A 23,213-nucleotide genomic window follows, 5' to 3' on the forward strand; every position below is an offset into this window, starting at 1 on the left:
GAGACAGTACTTTTTTTCTAAGTATAACTCACCTTAGATTTCTCCCCTGGTTTTCATACTGATCTTCAATGTTCTGATGATCCCATTTTTTCCCTAAAATGCAGACCCAGAAAAATTATTGTAAATTATTAGAAATTATAGAAGAATAATTAAATGCTAGGTCCATACTGAGCTGCTATTATGCCTGATTTATTAACTAAAGTATTGCCTTTCCACATCCCAAATCTTGAAACCTTGCTGATGAGCAAGAAATACTTATTCTCTAATTGACTACACAAGGAAATAATTTCATTCTTACCTATAGAGGCCAAGTTTATGAAGGTTTCCTGCATCACATCTCTGTAGAGTTTCTTCTGATGATGATCCAGCAGAGCCCACTCCTCCTGGGTGAAGTTCACAGCCACATCCTCAAATGCCACTGAGTCCTAAAACATCCCACATATGTGTACAGGAGAGTGGGTGAGACTAACAGCACCGGGGATATATAACCTATTCATTAAAAGTTCACATATGATTCTGTTGTTGCCAAACGTTTGGTTTCTAACTTTGTCATCAGTAGTCTGAATCTCTGCCCATACTCACTTGCTCATAACATGTCATGAATATATAGAAATTACTCGTACATTTTTACTATAATCACTTCAAGTCTTTTTGCTCTCCAATGACAGAATACACAATACCTTGGAGAAATGCTATACAACGGAAACAAATATTTTCATTTTAAGTAAGAAAAGTGCTTCTATTTCCTGCCTCATAATCTATCATATTAATCACCATCCCATGAAATAGTCAAATCTGTATGAGGTTTAAACGAAGAACTTTAATTTTTTTCTTCCTTTCGCTACGATTACACACGAAAGGCCAAGAGGCCTGTGGAAATCCACCTTGTATCAATATCCAATTGGCAATGTTGTCCTGAAGTATTGTGGGCTTTTAGAATCAGCAGGATCCAACTGACTAAATGAAATACTCTTTAACAGAAGTATTAATACGAACTTGTTTGTGTAGTATTTATTACACACTCAGTGTTTCCTTTTTCTCCCTGTCCCATTTGATGGGGGCTAGGAGGTTACTGAAATGTACACACACAGGCAGAACACAGATCTTCACAAAATCATTACATTTACAAACATCAAGGCAGGTTCTCTCAATTTTTAGCATTCCTAGGATTCAACTACCATGCCAGATGAGCTCTTTCCCTCAAAACATTAATAGTACACTCTAAGCCTTGATGACTTTGAGGAATAGTTTAGGAATTACAATTTACAAGGGAGTTCACTGAAGTCCACAGTGGCTCCATGATTTTTCCCATGGTTACAAAATATACAAAGGGTTCATCAGTGCTGTCCTCCAAAAGAACATGAAATCCCCTTTCTCCAGTTTCAGAAAGAAGTAATTCCCAAACATCCAGCCACCCCAGAGACTGCCCATCCAATGTCTCTCATTTTGAGCTCCATGAGGTTCACAATAGCATGAGATCCCAATACCTGAGCATAGGAACCCCTGAGATACATATATCCTCTTTTTGATGGCCTCTGAAAAAGATCATTAACTACTGATGTCCATATACAGGGGACAGAGAATGAGCTTCTGAACAGCAATACTGAAATTACAATTTACCTATTTGGTAAAGTAAAAGCAGAATACCCATACATCTCTTGTTGGTGGGTTCAGGGAATATAATGAGCTTTTCAGGGGATATAATGAGCTTTTCAGGGAATATAATGAGCTATTCCTCACATAGCTAATCTGTGTCACTTACTCAAAGAAAGTCCTACTACTTAGTGTACAGAAAGCAGTTTAACATTAGTAAGCCTAAGACTGCTTATCCTTAGAAATGCCTGCTCACAAAGTTTGTCCTTCATTGGTATCTGGGAAGTGAGAATTTAGGAGGAGCCTCACAAACTTAGTGACAAGAGTGACTTATGGTGCCTAAAGTATTTACACAAATAATAGAGGATGTACTGAAAGTCTATTTTCCTTCTTAGAGGCCACATTGTTTTTACATGCCAGAGGTTTCCTATTCGATCAGTCTCCAAAGAGCAATGAGTCCATAATGAGCTTCCCTGTGGATGAAATATCTATCACATGTTGTTATAACTTTTTGTTTGGGGAATTGAACCCATTCCATGTGATTACATCAGGGCAGGACATCTGGTAGTTTGCTCTGCTTTCCTCCAGAAAAAAAATATAACTAAATAAGCTTGAAGAAAAGGCCAGGTACATAAGCTCACCCCTGTAATTTCAGCACTTTTGCAGGCCGAGGCGAGAGATCACTTGAGGCCTTGAGTTTGGGACCAGCCTGGATAATACAGCGAGACTTCGTCTCTACAAAGACAGAAAATTAAGCTGGGTATTAAGCTGGTGCAAGCCTATAGTCTAAGCTACCCAGGAGGCTGAGGTGCAAGGACTGCTTAAGCCCAAAGTAAGAGTATTATAATAAATACAACATTTAAATACAACATTTTGGTAACTGTTAATCATCACCTACAGAAGTTGGACGATTGCCACCCAAGGTTTAGATCAGATGTCCAGCCTGATAACACTAAATACAGGCCAAGAGGGTATGAATGGGTTCTTTAAGTGAGGTTTCTCAGGAGGACTGGGCAGGCCTCTCAGGCAGCTCTGTTTAGTAACAGTGGAATACACTGAAAGAACTGCACATTTCAGACCTTACAAAAGAAAGCTGTAGAGAACCCTGAAGACAACAGGGAGGACAAGAAAAAATACCAGGGGATATTTTAGCTTTTGATGCCTAAATTATGTTTACTATTTATTTAAACTCTGGAAGGATAAACCTAAAACCTCACACTAAAGACTTATTTATCTCAGTTTCTTTTTTTCAAATCGAGCTTACAGGACAAAGCATACTAAAAGGCTTTTAAAATACATTTTGAAGGAACAGGGAAAGCAAAAGAACCAGATTCAGGCTCAGCGCCTGTAGCTCAAGTGGCTAAGGTGCCAGCCACATACACCGGAGCAGGCAGGTTCCAGCCTGGGCCTGCCAAACAACAACAACTACAACCAAAAAGTAGCCAGCCGTTGTGGCAGGCGCCTGTAGTCCCAGCTACTTGGGAGGCTGAGGCAAGAGAATGGCTTAAGCCCAAGAGTTTAAGGTTGCTGTAAGCTGTGATGCCAGCACTCTACCCAGGGCGACAGCTTGAGGCTCTTGTCTCAAAAAAAAAAAAAAAAACCAGATTCAGAAACAGCAGAAATGTTAAAATTACCAAACAGAAATTTAAAGCAAACATGATTAAAGCTAAAGATCCTAATGGAAAGAGTAGACAAAACATACAAGAACAATTGGTAATGTAATCAGGAGATGGAACTACTAAGACAAAAACAAGACAATGCTAGGAAAAAAAAAAAAAAAAACACTGGGCAGCACCTGTGACTCAGTGAGTAGGGCACCAGCCCCATATACCGAGGGTGGTAGGTTCAAACCTGGCCCCAGACAAACTGCAACAAAAAAAATAGCCAGGCGTTGTGGTGGGCACCTGTAGTCCCAGCTACTCGGGGATGCTGAGGCAAGAGAATTGCCTAAGCCCAGGAGTTGGAGATTGCTGTGAGCTGTGACAGCACAGCACTCTACTAAGGGTGACAAAGTGAGACTCTGTCTCAAAAATAAATAAAATAGGGTGGTGCCTGTGGCTCAGTGGGTAGGGCACCAGCCCCATATACCCAAGGTGGCAGGTTTGAACCTGGCCCCAGCCAGCTAAAACAGCAATGACAATTGCAACAAAAAGAAAAAACTAAATAAAAATAAATAAATAAAATAAAATAAAAATTAATTCATTTCAAGAAAGTAAATGACAAGGAAACATGTAGTATTAAAGAAAGAAAAGATGAAAGTAAAATGAAATCATTCAGTACTTGGTTTTCTTCCTCTCTCTCTCTCTCTTTCTCTCTTTTTAGGGACAGGGTCTTTCTTGCTCTGTTGCCTAGGCTGAAGTGCAGTAGTACAAACATACCTCACTGCAGCCTCAAATTGCTGGGCCCACCATAGCCTCCCAAGTATGTGGGACTACAGGCATGACCCCCATGCCAAGCTAATTTTTTGAAAAAAATTTTTGTAGATACAGGGTCTTGCTATGTTTCCCACACTGGTCTCAAACTCCTGACCTCAAGCAATCCTCCCACCTAGGCTTCCCAACATGCTGGGATTAGTGGTGTGAGTAACTCCCCCTGGCCATTTTTAAATTAATCTGACAGATAAGAATTGTTTAAAGTAATAATAGTGGGTGGTGCCTGGGCTCAGTGAGTAGGGTGCCAGCCCCGCCCTACACACTGAGGGTGACGGGTTCAAACCCAGCTCTGGCCAAACTGCAGCAACAACAGCCAGGTGTTGTGGAAGGTGCCTGTAGTCTCAGCTACTCAGGAGGCTGAGGCAAGAGAATCACCTAAGCCCAAGAGCTGGAGGTTGCTATGGGCTGTGACGCCATGGCACTCTACCAAGAGTGAGGGAGTGAAACTATGTTTCTTAAAAAAAAAAAAATGAAAAAAGAAAATAATAATAGGAACAATGTATAAAGTAATTATAGCTTATAAAAACCTAAAATGGATGACAATAGTTACAAGGAACAGAGAGGCAGGAATCCGGAATACTTTGTTATAAAGTACTTGCACAGTAGGTGAAATGATACAGTGTTAATTGAAAGAGGACTTAGCTTAGCTGTAAAGATATACTGTTAAAGGAAACCACTAAAATTGACATGCAAAGAGGATAAAAAAATGGACTGAAGTAAAATGCTCAATTAAAGCCAGAGAAGACAGAAAAAAGGTCAAAGAAAAAAACAAAGAATAGGGCAACAGATAGCAATCAGGAAAAAACATGGCAGGTATTAATCCAATCTAACAATAGCCACTTTACACATCCATGGTCTAATACAATAGAAAAGAACTGTCATGGTGAATTTATAAATTACACCTAAATATCTGTAGTCTCTAAGAAACACAATTTAAATATAGGGCATAGATTAAAGGTTAAAGGATAGAGAAATATATACCAGGCTAACATTAATCAAAAAACACTGGCATAGATTAAATTCAGACATGGCAGATTTCAGGGAAAACTCAGAGATAAAAAAGGGCATTGCTAATGTCAGTTCTCTAAGAAGATACAGAAATCTTTATGTGTGCATAATAACAGTGGCAAAATGCACAAGGCAAAAATGGATCAAACTGCAAAGAGAAATACACAAATCTACTAGCATAGTTGGAAACTTCAACACCCTTCTATCAGAAATTAAGAAATCCAGCAGGCAGAAAAATCAAGAAGGACACAGGTAAACTGAACAGCACCATCAAATGGATTTTACTGAAATCCATGGAATACTTCATCCAACTATAGCATTATACACATTCTTTATAAGTTTACATGGAACATTTAGCAAGACAATTATACTGTGGAACAAAAACACAACTTAACAAAACAGACAGACTAGAAATCATATAAAATATGCCTCAGGCAGCTGAGCACCTGTAGCACAGTGGTTACAGCACTGGCCACATAATATTGAGGTTGACAGGTTCAAACTCAGCCTGGGCCAGCTAAACAACAATGACAACTGCAACAAAAAATAGGCAGGTGTTGTGGTGGTGCCTGTAATACTAGCTACTTGGGAGGATGAGGCAAGAGAATTGCTTAACCCCAAAAGTTTGAGGTTGCTGTGAGCTGTGATTCCATAGCACTTTACCAAGGGCAACAAAGTGAGATTCTGTCTCAAAAAAAAAAAAAAAATTGCCTCAGACCACAATGGCATTAATCTAGATATCAATAATAGAAAGTTGGAAAGCCCCCCCCAATACTTAAGAGTTTGAACAACACACTTCTAAATGACACATGGATCAAAGGAGAAATTTCAAGAGAAGTGAAAAATTAAAAATCAGATTACACCCAAAGCACAATGAAAGAAATGATAAAAAGAGAAATTAAATAAAACTAGAAAAAACAACAACAACAAAAAACAGAAGGTTTTTTTTTTTGAAAAGCTCAACAGAGTTAACAAATGTACATTCAAGCTAACTGAAAACAAAGAGGGAACAGAAACTACTGATAATCCAAAATGAAAGTGGAGAAAAATAAAAATGAAAAAGCTATGGACAAAATCCAACATGCATATATGATAAGAAACTAGAAATCAAGAAACTTCCTCTTTTGAGAAGCAACATCTACAAAAAAATCTCTAGTTAACATATTTCCTTTAAAAAATTACATTTTTCTTTTCACTATGTCACCCTGGGTAGAGTGCTGTGGCATCACAGCTCACAGCAACCTCCAACTCTTGGGCTTAAGTGATTCTCTTGCCTCAGCCTCCTGAGTAGCTGGGACTACAGGCACCCACCACAAGGCCCAGGCTATTTTTAGAGATGGGGTCTCTCTCTGACTCAGGCTGGTCTCAAACTTGTGAGGCTCCAACAATTCACCCGCCTCAGCCTCCCAGAGTGCTAGGATTGCAGGCATGAGCCACTGTATCTGCCTTGCATTTTCCTCTTATGAGTAAAAATGGGAATCCATTTGCAATAGGAATAGTATAGTTCTTTAAATTTCAAAGTATTCTAGGATATGCACATACAAAAACTGAGCTAAAGATGAAAAAATGGACCTGAGAACACAAATACACCTGCCTCTTTATCTTGAAGTCTCTTAACTAAAAGGAATGAATATTCTATTTGGTTCTAGGATTTTTTTTTTTTGCCATACCATATCTTTCAATCAACTAAAATTTTCAAGCCCAAGAAACTAAAAAGCTTACATATTCGCACACAGAATAAAATTACAAAGTGTTAACAGAAATTAGAAAGTGTTGCAGTATTTAACAGATAAAGGACTCCAAAGGAAAAATAAAAAACAAATATTCTCATCACTTCAAATAAGCAGCCTGTTTCCCAACAGTTGAGAAAGAAGAACCACATTCAAAATGTTAAACACATATACAAGCTTGGGGTCTACACCCTCCCTACTGAAGTATAACCCCTAGAGTGGGTCAGTCCCCAGAGATGGAGGACAGGGGAACTTAAGCAGCCACAGGAATGAACTCTGGGAGCTCCACATGCCCTCCTTTCCCTGGTGACAGGGAAATTGTCCCTTCAATTCTCACAAGTGAGGAAACTCTCATCTGGACTTGGATTAAGTTTCTGAGCCAAATGAACTCCCAATTCATTAGCCCTGAGTCCAGGAGACAAACCTCCTGACCTTTACAAATTTCTCCATGTAGAAAAATTACACTGAGTGCACATATGCAAAACTCAAACCTATATATCTAAAAATAGGCCCAAGGAAGCCACCAATTACAATCTCAGCAAGGGCATCAATCCTCCCACCCAACCCCTCAAGATGCATGTGGCTCTCCAGCTTCTGCTGCTTCTGCTCTGCAGCTTCTCTCAGTTCAAAGGGCTCCTCCCACAGTAGGTGTGAGTGGCTGGGACACCTGCAGGGGAGGCTCCCCAGGAGGATTCAACAGAGCCTCCCTTTGCAGGATCCTAAGATTGGCCTCAGAGTCAAGTGGCCTGGACCAGCACTGACAAGCATAATTTTGTTTGTTCATTCATTTCTTCATGCATTCATTTATTTAGAGACAGGGTCTCCCCCTGACACCCAGCTCACTGCAGCTTCAAACTCCTGGGCACTGCTAGGCACAGTGGCTCATGCCTGTAATCCCAGCACTTTGGGAGGCTGAAGTGGGAGGAACTTTTGAGGAAAAGCATTCAAGACCAGCCTGATCAACACATCAAGACCCCTGTTTCAAACAAAATCACCAAACCAAAACCTCCTGAGTTTAGGTTATCCTCACACCTCAGCTTCCTCAGTAGCTGGGACCAAAGGGACCCACCACCATATCTGGTAAATGTTTTTGTAGAGATGGAGTCTTGCTATATTGCCCGGGTAAGATTCAGACTCCTGAACCCAACCAATCCTCCAGCACAGTCACTTAAACAGAACAAACACAGTGTTGGATGAAATCAGCAAAATCACTCAAACCCAACATTCACCTATAAAAAAGGGAAGAAAAGTTGTAAAACACTTTTTTTAGCTCAACAAGAAAACCCACAAGCAGATGATCTATTTCAGAAAATGAAGATGTCAGTCAATTATCATTTCCATGGCAAGACACAGCTTGGTAAACAATCCTTTTGGAATAATTGTTATGAATCAAAGCCTCCTAATTCCATTTGAAATCAACCAAAAGTTGCTTTTTGATTCCTGACTAAAATAAAAAATGAATAATTTTTTAAAAAGATGTAAAAACAAAACTGAAATCACCTAAAAGTAAAGAACAGACCTGACCACACATCCTCAGGGAAGGAGATCAAAGAGAAATGAGAATTTTTAACAAATGCAACATAATACTGGGATATTTTATTTTTTCTGAAAGTCACTTCTTTTACATCCTCTGTCAAGATCTTTTGGTTACATACATTTTACATTTATAGAAAAAATAAGACTCAAGTAAGTACATAAATCTTTTTACAGTGACAAACCCAGTGAATGACAATGCTGACATGGAAATGTGAAAGGATAGATCACCCAGGAAAATTTCCAGAGAGGAACCTCAACCCTAAGGAGTTCCCAAAACATGTCAGGTCCCAGGAAAGATACCAGAGGAGCGACAAAAGCATTTTATACAACTTTACACGACGTAGCCCCAGGTGCTTCTTCTGCTTTCCTCTCATGTAAATATTTAAAACCATAAATCTTTTGTACCATTCATTCCTCTGTGGAAAATAATTAAAATACCGCCCTGGCCGAAATGCAACACGGAGGACAGTTAGATAATGACGTCGTGAACTGGAAGAGAGGAAGGCTGCACTTTGGGAACGCGGGAGGGATCTGGGAATTCAGAGATTCGTGATTAGCCCCAGGAAAAGCTAGTCTGAGGGGACACGGTCGTAGATATGAGACCTTGCTTCCCATACACTTGGAAAACAGATCTTTAGGGAGACAAAGGGACCGGGGACCCACAGACCCCCCACACATCGAGTCACGACCCTCCCCCGATGACCCTCCCGCCGTCACCGCACGATCTGGGGACACGGAGGCCTGCGGCTGCGGAACTGCCCAGAGAGGGCTCCGGGGCCGGACCGAGGTCGCGGCGCTGGGACCTAACAGGACGCCTGGGTGCGGGCCACAGGGACTGAAGGCGGAGTCGCACTAGCGGCGACTCAGGTCCGCAGCCTCTGAAGCGCACCGCGGTGACGCCCGGGTCCTGCCACAGCCGGTTCCTGCCGGTTCCAACCAGCTCCTCCTCACGGCTTGGGGACCCCGGCCCAGCACACTCACCATTTCCCGGCTCTCAGGGTGACTCGGCATCCTCTCCACGGGCCCCGCGCCACCTGAGGCCCTCCCGCGGCCAGGAGACCCGGAGCTGCAGGCTACGTCCAGCCCAGAGCACAGCGTAGCCCCCCGCCTCCGCCTTCCCCACGGCGCCTTTGATTGGACAACCAGCGCACAGGGTCCCTGCTCCTTTGCCTGATTGACAGCCGGGCCGGAAGTAGCGTAGCTGAGCCCACCCTCCATTCTCTCCAGGGCGGGGTATCTGTGTCTGGTAGTGATGTTTTCATTTACGCGGAACGTTTTCCAGAACAGCTCTGACACTGGTGTGTGGCTGTAGCTCCATCTGAGCTCGAGGGTAAATTTCCAGATAAAGTGAGGTCCTTTGTCCAGAATTGGGGCAGGTGGGGCGCCCAGGCCACGCCTGAGGGTCAGGGGCCCCCCTAACCTTAGCCTGAGGCTGCGAGGCCGCTCTTGGAGTTGTGATCTTGTTTACAAATGCAGACACTTAAAAGTGATCTCATCGTCTGTAACAAAAGAGTCCAGCTACGTTATTATCTTTGGCAATTCAGAGTTGAGGCTTACACCCATCCCTTCCTCACTTCCAACATAACTGGCGCTTTAGGAAAGGAATCCCTGGAACTCCTTTAGCTGTAGAAGAAGGTTGAGTTTTTGGTTTTGTTTTCTTGGGGGGAAGGACCGAGTGTAAGGATTTTTGATCATCATTTTGCAGGAAGATGAGACCCAAAGGAGAGAAAGAACACCCAAACACCCTGCTAAGAGCTTTATTCCAATTTTTTGTGCCATAGCACAAAAGAATTCAAAATGGCCATGCTCCCTGTCTCAGTCTACTCTTTTTTTTTTTTTTTTTTAAGACAGGGTCTCATTCTGTCGCCCTTGGTAGAGAGCTCTGGCGTCACAGCTCACAGCAACCTCCAACTCTTGGGCTTAAGCCATTCTGTTGCCTTAGCTTCGGAGTAGCTGGGACTACAGGTGCCCGCCACAATGCCCGACTATTTTGTTGTTGCAGTTTGGCCGGGGCTGGATTCAAACCCACCACCCTTGGTATATGAGGCCGCCGCTCTACCCACTGAGCCACAGGCGCCACCCCAGACTACTCCTTTTTATCACAGGCAAAAATTTCCAGTCCACTGGTACCTTTCTCATTGCTCAGTTTGAATCAAGCTGGAGAAGCAGCTTGGGCTTTTACAGAACCACAGACTTTTACAGAAGCAAGCAAGCTTTAGTTTCCAGGTCCCAGGAAGTTAAGTTTCTACAAACTCCTAAGAGCTGAGTCACCACCAAGAGGACCTGGCAGGTGTATCCATGGGGTCTCTGGAGAAGACCTCTGTTCTCTCAGACCTCACTTTTTCTGGGTATCTTCTCTCATTCTCCCCCCTTTGAGACTCCATATATTTTAATTTGGCGTCTCACTATCAGCTTGCTCCTGCAGGAGCTGGTAGTGTTTCATGTAGAACAAATGTGATGTGGGTTTTTTTCTTTTATTTTTTTTTTCATTGACATCTGCCTGATTATCTAGGTATAGCCCTGACTATTAGTGAGAGGAGATGGAATAATTAAGCTAACTCTGGTGATGGCTAGCATGCCTTCCAGTAAGGTTTTAAATTCTCTAAGGGCTGAAAACCAGTCTCTCCACAAGTTTTGAGGGCTTTACCTGGGACATGGGTTAATGTCTGGGTTTTTCTTTACTATGTCTCATGACTTTTACTTGGTTATTAATTTGCAAGACTAGCTCCAGGGCTTACACTGACCCATGGAGGAATCTGTCTCCACTACTTTTGTTTTTTAAGCACGATACTTCTTTTGCTCCAGTCCTCACTGTCTCAGGTGCCTTCTATCATACATTTTCACCTTTCACATTTGACCTCACACAAATTTTCTGCAAAATCTAAGGCACGGAGATATTTCTGATCTGTCCTATAGTTTCTTTCCCAGCTCCTTCTGCTGCAGCATCTTTGCATGGCACTGCAGGAATTAAACTTCAGAGTCACCTGGCTGGGCTTTCCTATTTCTCTGGTCTGGACCAGCATTCAGATTCAGGGACTGTGACCCCTCCAGGTCCTCTACCCAGGCCTTAATTGTACCGTGGTGGGGGGCTCTGTGAGGTTGTAATATACATATGAGGTTTTCACCTTTGCTTGTGTCACATATTGAGTACTGTGTCTGATTACGAGTGCAAGCTCCCTTCTGAGTGCCTTTGCATTCATAAAAGCTAAAAAAGAGTCATCTTTTGCCCTTTCTTAGTGGTGTGGGTGCACAGATCATATTCCTCCTCCCTCTTTCCCAAAGTCCAATTAAGACAAGTCCTGCACAGAATTTCCTCAGGTTTCAGCTGGGCATTGACCAGCCAGCACCTGGTATGTGGCTGGAGCAGGGCATGTCGACCACCTCAAGAGTTACCTTGTACGGGTTGGGCTGGATATGTTTTTGCTTCTCAGGTGTGCAGTGAAGCTCTTTTCACCCTGCTCTGATGGATCCAGGTGAGGATCCCTTCCATCTTGGCTGCCATGGGTGTGGTCAGGATGACAGTTTAAGGTCCCTTCCACCTTGGTTTGAGGGGGATCAGGTTCTGATCCTTGACCCAGACTTGGAGAGAAAGGGTATACAGACACAAAACACTAAACAGAACAAGGTTAATTGCCCAAGTGGAGATCTTCCTTGCTACTCTTCCTAGGGCTTCCAACTGCTTGTTCATTTCAGTCTCTCCTAATCCCTGGTAAATTGCAGAGGATTGACAGAGGCTTACAGGGGGAGTACTTAAATCTTTTTAGAAGGGGTACATTTAATATTGAACAAGACCAGTGGCAAGGCAAGGCCTATACCCAATTAAGCTCTGCTTCCTGGCAGAGTTTACTGATTCCTGCTTTTATGCCTCTGTTATATGCTCTACCCTGCCCAAGCTTTGAGGCCTATACGCCACATGTAGTTTCCAGGTGATATTCAAGGCTTTGACTGTTACTTGTACTATCTCTGTTATGAAGGCCAGTCCATTGTCAGATCCAATCTGGAGTGGCACCCTACACCATGGGATGATTTCTCTGGGCAACACAAACCCTCTTTATCCTGGTGGGGAAGGCTTCCATCTATATGGATTATGTGCATAGAACTAGTAACTACTGGTTTCCATCTATATGGATTATGTGCATAGAACTAGTAACTACTGGTTTCCATCTATATGGATTATGTGCATAGAACTAGTAACTACTGGTTTCCATCTATATGGATTATGTGCATTAGAACTAGTAACTACTGGTTTCCATCTATATGGATTATGTGCATAGAACTAGTAACTACTGGTTTCCATCTATATGGATTATGTGCATAGAACTAGTAACTACTGGTTTCCTCCACATCTGGACAACTCAATATAGTCCATTTGTACATCTTCAAAAGAGGCTTCCCTGTGAGGCTGAATTTCAGACGGCAGGGATGGTTTTTGTTTAGCACTGTGTTGGCTGCATATCACGTAATACTGGCTGACTTTCTTGGCAAGGATGGCCAAGGGGGAAATGTAGAAGTATCTCCCTAGAAGCTTCTTAATTTTATTTTTTCTTCTGTCTTTTTTTTTTTTTTTTTTTTAGAGACAGAGTCTCTCTTTATCACCCTTGGTACAGTGCCATGGCATCACACAGCTCACAGCAACCTCCAGCTCCTGGGTTTAGGTGGTTCTCTTGCCTCAGCCTCCCAAGTAGCTGGGACTACAGGCACCTGCCACAATGCCCAGTTATTTTTTTGTTGCAGTTTGGCCAGGGCTGGGTTTGAACCCACCACCCTCGGTTATGGGGCCGGCCCCCCCCCCTCACTAAGCCACAGGCGCTGCCCTTTTTCTTCTGTCTTAAGTTCATGGTCTCATGCATACAACCTCTATAACCAACCTCGGATTTTTATACAGTAAGCTTTCATATTTGATGAGGCATAAATTGGTCAACCAAGGGTGCCCTTTGGTGTTGGTAAGAGTGACCACTGTGTATGGTACCTAGACTCTTAAATTTTGTCCCAAAATTAACTTACCAGCCTCTTGCACCAGTGTGGCAGTGTCTTCAAGTGTTCTTAGGTGCAGGTCCATCCTTTCGAGACCCCGTGAAGTTGGTTAAAGAGATAAGCAACTCTTGCCCAGGATCCTACATTCTGGGTGAGCACCCTCAGCTATTCTATTTCTTTCTCATATGTACAGTTCAAAAGGCTTGGCCAGGTCAGGGAGGCCTACCTCCAGGGCCACCTGCAGTTTTTCCTTTAGCCTCTCGAAGGCTTTTTTTTTGGTCAGATTTCTACTCAGTTTCTACCCTTTTTCTCTCCCCTCTGTGGCTTAATACAGTGGTTTGGCCAGTCTGTATGTTTCACACAGTCTTTCATAGAAATCCCCAGGGCTTTCATCTGGCTTCTGCATGACCTCAGCCACCTTCCATATGTTTGTGGCTTTCTGGCTTCCCTACACTGACAGGGACAAAGTCAAGGTTGGGTCCAGGGTAAGAGACTGAAATCATTTAGCAGTCACCTATAAATATCTACAAGTTCTGGATCTCGAGAACTTTGTTCATACAATAAGAACATTAGTATTCTTATTTATAGACTTAGCACAGTTCTTTAGATAATACTTAGTTTTAAAGTGTCCTTACAGAACTGATCCAAAGTTCTGGGCAATTCAGGTGAATATTCCTGGACATCAGTTAGGTGTGAGGCCACTTATGAGGCCATGTTGCAGCCATGCCATTACTGGGAAATTTTTATTTGAGTTCCAGTTTCTCCTGAGGTATCTATATAGACACAGTAGACAGTATTTAATACTGTACATATTTTTCCAGTGTAGCCAACAGGTGACCTTTGTTGAGCCTTAAGGCTTCAGAGCAAATATAACTACTGTATGTAATTCTATATTCTCTGGCTAGTTTCTTAGTCTCATTTAACAGACCAGTTTACTTAAATAGCTATGTCTCATTTTATGAGCTGGCATTGCAGACAAGGCTAGAATCTAATACATGTGGGCCAGAGGTTTTTGTTTCTTTTGAACCATTTTTCTCTCTCTAATTTCTCACTTTATTAAAAACAAATTATAGCAGAACTAATTTAATTGCCAAAATAAACTGTACTTTCTGTATATGGGGTCTGATTATTTGCATAAAGTGAAGCAAGAATAATTATTTGACATCTAAGCTTTTCTTCCTTTTATTTTTTTTTTCTTTTTTCTTTCTTTTCTTCTTCTTCTTCTTTTTTTTTTTTTTTTTTTGAGGCAGGATCTCATTATGTCACCCTTGGTAGAGTGCCATGGTGTCACAGCTCACAGCAACCTCAAACTCTTGGGCTAAAGTGATTCTCTTGCCTCAGCTTCCCAAGTAGCTGGAACTATAGGCATCCGCCACAAGGCCCAGCTATTTTTTTGTTGTAGTTGTCATTGTTTGGCAGGCCTGGGCCAGGTTCGAACTTGCCAGCTTTGGTGTATGTGGCTGGCACTCTAGCCACTGAGCTACAGGCACCATGCCTTTTCTTCCTTTTAAAATTATTTTTGCTGGAACCTTTTATAAGGAATCTCAGGTTACACTTGAAAGCCTCTCACGAGCCCAGGTTTCATCTGTGCCATTGGATACCTGTATGCATTGGGTAAATTCCTCTTCTCTTGAGGTCCCAAAGCAAATTGTGATTCCCAGACCTGTCAGAATGTGACATTCTTTACTCACTGTAGATCAGGAAATGTTATTGATGAGGCATCTGGCTAGTCTTTCCAGTGGGCTTTTTTACTAGTCTTATAAAGTCAACCTTAAATCCTTTTTTTTTTTTTTTTTTTTTTTTGTAGAGACAGAGTCTCACTGTACCGCCCTCGGGTAGAGTGCCGTGGCATCATACGGCTCACAGCAACCTCCAACTCTTGGGCTTACGCGATTCTCTTGCCTCAGCCTCCCGAGCAGCTGGGACTACAGGCGCCCGCCACAACGCCCGGCTATTTTTTTTTTGTTGCAGTTTGGCCGGGGCTGGGTTTGAACCCACCACCCTCGGTATATGGGGCCGGCGCCCTACTCACTGAGCCACAGGCGCCGCCCAACCTTAAATCCTTAACACAGTCTGGACACCTCTGAAAATGCTATTCCAGGGCAGTGCCTGTGGATCAGTGAGTAGGGTGCCAGCCCCATATACCAAGGGTGACAGATTCAAACCTGGCCCTGGCTAAACTGCAACAAAAAATAGCTGGGCATTGTGGCAGGCACCTGTGGTCCAAGATACTTGGGAGGCTGAGGCAAAAGAATTGCCTAGGCCCCAGAGCTGGAGGTTGCTGTGAGCTGTGATGCCATGGCACTATACCGAGGGCAACAAAGTGAGACTCTGTCTCAAAAAAAAAAGAAAAGAAAAAGAAAAAAGAAAATGCTATTCCAGTCAAAGCCTTGGTAAAATAACCAGTGTCTTTAATTGTGTCCTATAAAACAAAATAGATTCTTATTGAACTTATGCAAATAACTGTATTGTCTGAAGGGGCACAGTCCACTGCACCTTGTAAGGTGAATCAATCTCATTTGTGCTCCTTGAGGCAATGAGGTTCTGAGAAGGAACATTTCCAGTACTTGGGCTGCAATCATGCCTTATAGGAAAGAAAATGCCGAAGACCCTCACCAAGTCGTAGCTGGAGACAGATCATCTGCCTGGGGCAATGGACCATTGCACTTAATCCTCTACCTCTATTTCCACAAAAACTTTCAGTTAGTCATATAGGGAAGTAGGCAAACAGAACAGGCAACCCAGCCCTTTGTGATTCATCTCCATTGTTGATTATCTCCAAACAAGATATTCCTGGTTTAGAAAGGTGTGTATGTACTCTGCTGTGTTAACACTGATAAGGAATCTTTACCTTTTGTCTTCCTTGTTCTTGGATTATTTTTATCTGCTAAGTTTGAGTATGTAAGAAAATGAGTAAAGACGGCTGATTGCTGCTGTGCCGGAGCGAGCACCAGCCATCCCTTAATAAATCATTCATTTCATCTGCAGTGCTTGCCTCTGTGTCTCTGACTAGGCCAGTGGACAGCAACAATGGTGAGAAATTAAAAATACTTACAATTTCAAATTCCACAGAAATCAAGGAGAGAGAAAAATAAATATTTCAAATTTCGCTCACAAGTACATACATTGCTGAAAGCTACAAATAACTCAAAAGACAGAAAATGGTTTTCTTAACTTCTGGAAAACAGAACACAGAAAGAATCAGCAATGTTTCAAACAAAAAGTGATAACAAATCAGCTCGGTTCCATGTAATTGCTTTCTGTTCTGTTTGAAGTTAGGTTAGCAATATTCATGGACATGTTAGCTTTCTAACTAAAGTCCTGGAAGTTTGCTTTTAGTCTTATGGTATTTAATGTCCAAAGTTATCAAAAAATTGAATTTGAGGGAACTTACCACCCTTTTCTACTACTTTCCTTGAAGGACAAACTTTGGACTTAGCTAGTTACAAAAACACTTTCTGAGATGAATTAAAATTATTACTGACAACATACATAAAGACAGACCAATATTTTATAATATTATAACACACATATATAAACATAATCCACAGAAAATTAACTACCATTTCATATTTGACAATGTTCCTATATAATTTTAACATACCAAATAAGCCTAATAAGTCTTTCTCAGACTTTCAGTGGTCTTAATATTTCAAAAAGACCAAATTTAGAGTTTTTATTTTAGAAGGTTTGTCAAATATCAGAAGCTTAAAACATTTGTTCAAAAAGGGTCACAAGCCAAAAGATTATAAAGGCAATACATAGTCAACTGGATCACATGCAAATTCCTTCACAAATTTCCTTTTATGAACCTTAATCAACCTGCAAAGATAATTTACAAACATGATAAACTTTCTGGTTTGTTCTGCCTTTCATTTTCTTAAATAGCCAATCATTCTGTTTCAGGACAAAATTTACCACACAAGATCCTTTCTTACACAATGCCATTTTCCTTTCTGTCTAATTTTTCTTACTCTCAAAAACCCACTTTTCTCAAAATAGGATCACAGTTTACTAGGGAGTTAATTATTCACTTGGCTAAACTGATAATTGGAAGGTTTAAAAGGCAAGAATCTTATTCTTTGACAAAGACTAGGTTCCCCAAACAATCTAAACAACCAAATAATTACATTTTACAAATGAGAGACATTTTGTGGAATATAACATGACTTTAAGATTGTAAGTTACTGAAAAATGTTCTGAAACCACAACATAGGCATCATGTCTGATGTATTATCATCGTCCCCCTTAGACTCACATGCCATATTGCATCAAAGATGGCCACAAAGGACAGGACCTATGTCCTTAATTCATTTACCAGGTGCAGAGTTCAAGACAGAAAGCAGGAAACCAGAACATCCAATTTCTCTCAGAATAGCCAGGCAGCAAAGTTGGAGCAGGCCATGTAGGCTAGACTGTGCCCTGTAGCTGCTGGCACAAGTGTGGGGAACATGTCCCTTGGGCCTCACCATAGCTACTTCTCTAGACCTCAGAATTCAGAGGCTCAAAATCAAGAACATAACCTCACTGTCAAATCTAGCAAATTTAGAAATAGTACACAGGTGGCAGTTTTTATAATCTTCAAACATTTGAATTTTAATAACAGTTTTTTTGTTTTTTGTTTTTTGTTTTTTTTGTAGAGACAGAGTCTCACTTTATGGCCCTCGGTAGAGGGCCATGACATCACACAGCTCACAGCAACCTCCAACTCCTGGGCCTAAGCGATTCTCTTGCCTCAGCCTCCCAAGTAGCTGGGACTACAGGTGCTCACCACAACGCCCGGCTATTTTTTGGTTGCAGTTCAGCCGGGGCCGGGTTTGAACCCGCCACCCTTGGTATACAGGGCCGGCGCCTTACCGACTGAGCCACAGGCGCCGCCCTTTAATAACAGTTTTAAAACTAATTTTATCTCAGAGGATACCACAATCACCTGAACAAGGCATTTCAGTCATTCCTGCTCATACAAAGTTGTCAGTCTCCCCAGAGACATAGTTACCATGTAGTCTCCTGTAAACCCTTTCTTAAAATGCTTTAAGACTATTCCCAATGGGTTGGCCTTCCCCTGTGTTTTTTCCATTTCATTCCCTCAAACTACAAATGTGACACAGATAGGGTAAAAATGGGGCCACAGATGGGGTAAAAATGGGGATACAGACAGGCAGCAGTCATACAATTGTTTCCCCCTGTGAAGGGGGGCTGAAGTCCCACCTATTGTTATCTGTCTCGGTCTCCAAGCACTCACACACACACAATCCCAACCTTTTTTATAACCTGGGCAGCCTCAGTTTCCCACTCGGACTGCCACTTAGCCCATACAAGGTACCTCTGGTACCATGGTTCAGAACCAGCACTCCCCTTGTCCTGTGAGGGGAAGTCAGAACTCCACCTTTGGTGTCTGTCTCACCATACCCACACTCTATCGTATAGCTCCCACAGTCCTGACTATAATCTACTGCCCACTCAAATATAGTGGAATGTGACTTGTCCTACCTTACCTCAGATGTCTCCCCTGCAGGTGCCAGTTCCTGCCTGCCAGTTCCTCCCAGTGTTTGACTTCATGAAGACCTGCTGAGGGGGGTGTTTCTCTGCCCAGTTGAGATGTCCACACAGGGAGACAAAACTGTTGTCCCTGGAGCACTCAGTGGTTCATGTTGCCCAGGCTGATCAGGGTCCCCTGCGCATGTCCAGAGAGTTGGTGGCAACCACCAGGTGCATCTGAGCCTGTTCTCTCCTTGGGTGGTCTTCCTTCCTGGTCAGGGAACCAGAAATTTTGCAGGAAGATGAGGCCCAATGGAGAGAAAAACACCCAAACATCATGTTTAAAAGAAGAAGGGCAGGCAGCGCCTGTGGCTCAGCGGGTAGGGCGCCGGCCCCATATGCCAAAGGTGGCAGGTTCAAACCCAGCCCCGGCCAAACTGCAACAAAAAAATAGCCGGGCGTTATGGCGGGCGCCTGTAGTCCCAGCTACTTGGGAGGCTGAATCAAGAGAATCGCCTAAGCCCAAGGATTTGGAGGTTGCTGTGAGCTGTGTGATGCCACGGCACTCTACCAAGGGCAATAAGGTGAGACTCTGTCTCTACAAAAAAATAAAATAAAAAAAGGAAGGGCTTTATTCCAGCCAGTGGAGCCATGGCACAGAAGAATTCAAAATGGCTGTGCTCCCTGACTGGCTCAGTCTTCTTCTTCTTATCTCCAGGCAAAGTTTCAGCCCACTAGTACCTTTCTCATTGGTCAGTTTGAATCAAGCTGGAGAAGCAGCTTGGGCTTTTACGGAAGTGGAACCAAGGATTAGTTTCCCAGTCCCAAGAATTTAAAAATTCCTAAGATTTGGCAACTCAGCTCTTAGGAATTTGTAGAAGGGATCTTGCAGTTTATCCTTAGTGTCTCCTTGAGAAGACCTCTGTTCTCTTAGACCTTACTTTTTCCAGGTATCCCCTCTCAATTATAGCAAAATAATAGAAAAATTATTAACTCATAGTTTTTCAATAAGGCCTAAATTCTGTCTCTCTGCCTCCTTTCTTTCTTTTCTTTTTTCTTTTCTTTCTTTCTTTTTGTCGTTGTTGTTGTTGTTTGTTTGTTTGTTTGTTCAGACAGAACCTCAAGCTGTCACCCTGGGTTGTGTGCTGTGACATCACAGCTCACAGCAACCTCCAAATTCTGGGCTGACGCAATTCTCCTGCCTCCACTTCCCAAGTAGCTGGGACCACAGGCATCTGCCACAATGCCCAGCTATTTTTTGGTTGCAACCATCATTGTTTGGCGGTCCGGGCTGGATTCAAACCCACCAGCTCAGGTGTATGTGGCTGGCACCGTAGCCGCTTGAGCCACAGGTTCCGAGCCTCTGCCTCCTTTCTTTCTCATGCCAGCCCCTCCCACCCCTGCTCTGTGTGTTTCTGCTTTCACAAACCATTGAGGAACCTAATAGACCAAAAGGAAATATAAATTCTCTTTACATTTCCCCAGCTCCTTTGTCTATTAGAATTTGTTCCCTTAAGCCTCCGTGATTCCTGAGTGTCCCTGATGGATGAACAATCATGCCTATGGGCTGGGCGCCTGTAGCTCAATAGTTAGAGCAATGACCCCATGCATGGGGTGGGGGAAGGAAGGGTTCAAATGCGGCCAGGGTCTGCTAAACACACCAAAAAAATAATAATAATAAAAAGAGGCCTGGCGCGGTGGTTCACACCTATAATCCTAGCATTCTGGGAGGCCAAGGCAGGTGGATTACCCTGAGCTCACAGGTTCAAGACCAACCTGAGCAAGAGTGAGATCCCATCTCCAAAAATAGCCAAGTGTTGTGGCAGGTGCCTATAGTCCCAGCTACTCTGAAGGTTGAGGCAAGATAATCACTTAAGCCCAAGAGTTTGAGGTTGCTATCAGCTGTGATGCCACAGCACTCTTCTGAGGCATAATCACATCTCACTGCAACCTGGAACTCCTGGGCTCAAGCAATCTTCCTGCCTCAGGCTCCAGAGTAGCTGGAACTACAGACCTGTGTGGCATCTGGCTAATTTTCTTTCTTTTTGTAGAGACAGGTCTTACTACATTGCCCAGGCTAGCCTCAAGTGATCCTCCTGCCTGGGCCTCCCAAAGTGCTGGGATTATAGGTGTGAACTACCCACTCAGCCTTATTGGGAACTTTGAATTCCACCACCCTAGCCTAAGCAGAGGAATTCTCATTGCAACCTCAAGCTATAACATATGTTCAATAAAACTTCGAGGTGTACATTTTATACTGGAAGGATATTTATTTTGGATCAGTTCTTGACTGTGTTCCTAGAGAATTTTTAAATGTAAGCAGCTATAGGCATTTAAGCAATTAATTCCTATTATCAGTGACTTTACAAAAAAAAACAAAAAGGGTATGTAAATTTGAAATGTTGATGGAAACTCGATATACTTAAGAAATTGGATCAAAACTCCCTGTGCAGGCTCAGTGCCCATAGCACAGTGGTTACCGCACCAGCCACATACACCAAGGGTGGCAGGTTCAAACCCAGCCCAGGCCTGCTAAACAACAATAACAACCATTACAAAAAGAAAAAATAGCTGGGTATTGTGGTAGGTGCCTGTAGTCTCAGGTCCTTGGGAGGCTGAGGCATGAGAATTGCTTAAGTCCAAGAGTTTGAGGTTGCTGTGAGCTGTGATACCACAGCACTCTACCGAGGGTGACATAATGAGACCCATGATCATATCAATGTATACAGTTATGATTTAATAAAAAAAAACTCCTAATGCATTTATTTATTTAAACAGCTTTATTGAGACATGCACGCATTACACAATGCAACCCTTTAAGATGTAGAACTCAGTCGTTTTCAGCATGTTTACAGATACCTGAAAACATCAACATTACTTTTAGAACATTTCATCACTTCAAAAATAAACTCCTATACCCCTTAGCTATTATCCCCCCATTTCCTCATTTTCTTCCTCCAAGCCTTAACACATTGCAAACACTAATTTACTTTCTGTTGCCATATATTTTTCCATTCTGGACCTGAAGTGGAATCATACAGAATGTGCTGTGATTTACTTTATTCACCTACCATAATTGTTTCAAGGGCATTCATCCTGGAGTGTGCATTAATACTTCATTTGTTTCTATGGCAGAACAATATTTCAGGGTAAGCACATAGCACATTTTGTTTATCCATTTATTCATTATTTATATTCCTACCAGCAGCATATAAAAATACCAATTTCGGGCGGCGCCTGTGGCTCAGTGAGTAGGGCGCTGGCCCCATATGCCGAGGGTGGCATGTTCAAACCCAGCCCCGGCCAAACTGCAACAAAAAAATAGCTGGGCGTTGTGGCGGGCGCCTGTAGTCCCAGCTGCTCCGGAGGCTGAGGCAAGAGAATCGCGTAAGCCCAAGGGTTAGAGGTTGCTGTGAGCCGTGTGACACCATGGCACTCTACCCGAGGGCGGTACAGTGAGACTCTGTCTCTACAAAAAAAAAAAAAAGAATACCAATTTCTCCATACCTTTGACAACACTCATAATTTCACCTATTATTTATTTTATTTACTAATTTATTTTGAGACGGAGTTTCACTTTTTCACCTTCAGTGGAGTACCATAGCATCCTAACTTACCTCAGACTCTTGGGCTCAAGTGATCCCCTTGCCTCACCCTCCCAAGTAGGTGGTACTATAGGCACCTTCCACAATGCCCAGCTATTTTAGAGATGGGTCTCACTCTTGCTTAGGCTGGTCTCAAACTCCTGAACTCAGTCAATCCACACTCCTAGGCCTCCCAGAGTGGTAGGATTACAGAGCTACCGCTCAGTGACTCTCACCATGCACTTCATTTCCATTTCCTTCATGATTAGTGATTTCCAGTCTCTCCATGTGCCCTTGGCCATTTGTGGATCTTTCTTGGAAAAAAATGCCTATTCATACCATTTGCCTTTTTTTTCAAGATAGAGTCTAACTTTGTCACCCTCGGTAGACTGCCATGGTGTCACAGCTCACAGTACCCTCAAATTTGTGGGCTTAAGCGATTCTCTTGCCTCAGCCTCCCGAGTAGCTGCTGCCCCCCACAACACCTGGCCATTTTTATTTTATTTATTTATTTATTTATTTATTTATTTTGGTGGAGGGTGCAGGCATCTGATCCCTCTACCTCTCATAACCCAGCTATTTTTAGAGGCAGAGTCTTGCTTTGTCTTAGGCTGGTCTTGAACCTGTAAGCTCAACCTATCTGTCCACCTTGGCCTCCCAGAGTGCTAGGATTACAGGTGTGAGCCACCGTGCCTCACCCCATTTGCCTTTTTTTTTTTTAACCACGTTAAGAATCATGTTACATTTGCCACATTTATTTTATTTTATTATTTTATTTTTTTGAGACAGAGCCTCAAGCTGTCACCCTGGGTAGAGTGCTGTGGCATCACAGCTCACAGCAACCTCCAATTCCTAGGCTTAAGCAATTCCCTTGCCTC

General features: G+C 42.7%; 1 protein-coding gene across 4 annotated transcripts in view; it reads right to left on the minus strand.

Moving 5' to 3' along the window:
- LOC128582086 (zinc finger protein 709) overlaps positions 1-9,374 on the minus strand; it is a 53,649-nt gene extending 44,275 nt beyond the window's left edge. Inside the window, exons 1-4 of one of the 4 annotated variants that reach the window (XM_053585625.1) lie at positions 7,796-7,815; positions 2,235-2,328; positions 299-425; positions 33-93 (exon numbers count right to left, since the gene is read on the minus strand). In XM_053585625.1, coding sequence (XP_053441600.1) covers positions 33-93; positions 299-332 — 95 coding nt within the window. In that variant the 5' untranslated portion in view covers positions 333-425; positions 2,235-2,328; positions 7,796-7,815. Of the gene's footprint in view, positions 1-32; positions 94-298; positions 426-2,234; positions 2,452-7,795; positions 7,816-9,280 lie in introns of those variants that run through there. The other 3 variants (XM_053585624.1, XM_053585628.1, XM_053585629.1) reach the window with 3 other exon arrangements.
- Between the last annotated feature and the right edge of the window lie 13,839 nt (positions 9,375-23,213).

This window comes from Nycticebus coucang, chromosome 3, assembly GCF_027406575.1.
Source record: "Nycticebus coucang isolate mNycCou1 chromosome 3, mNycCou1.pri, whole genome shotgun sequence".
Taxonomy (NCBI): domain Eukaryota; kingdom Metazoa; phylum Chordata; class Mammalia; order Primates; family Lorisidae; genus Nycticebus; species Nycticebus coucang.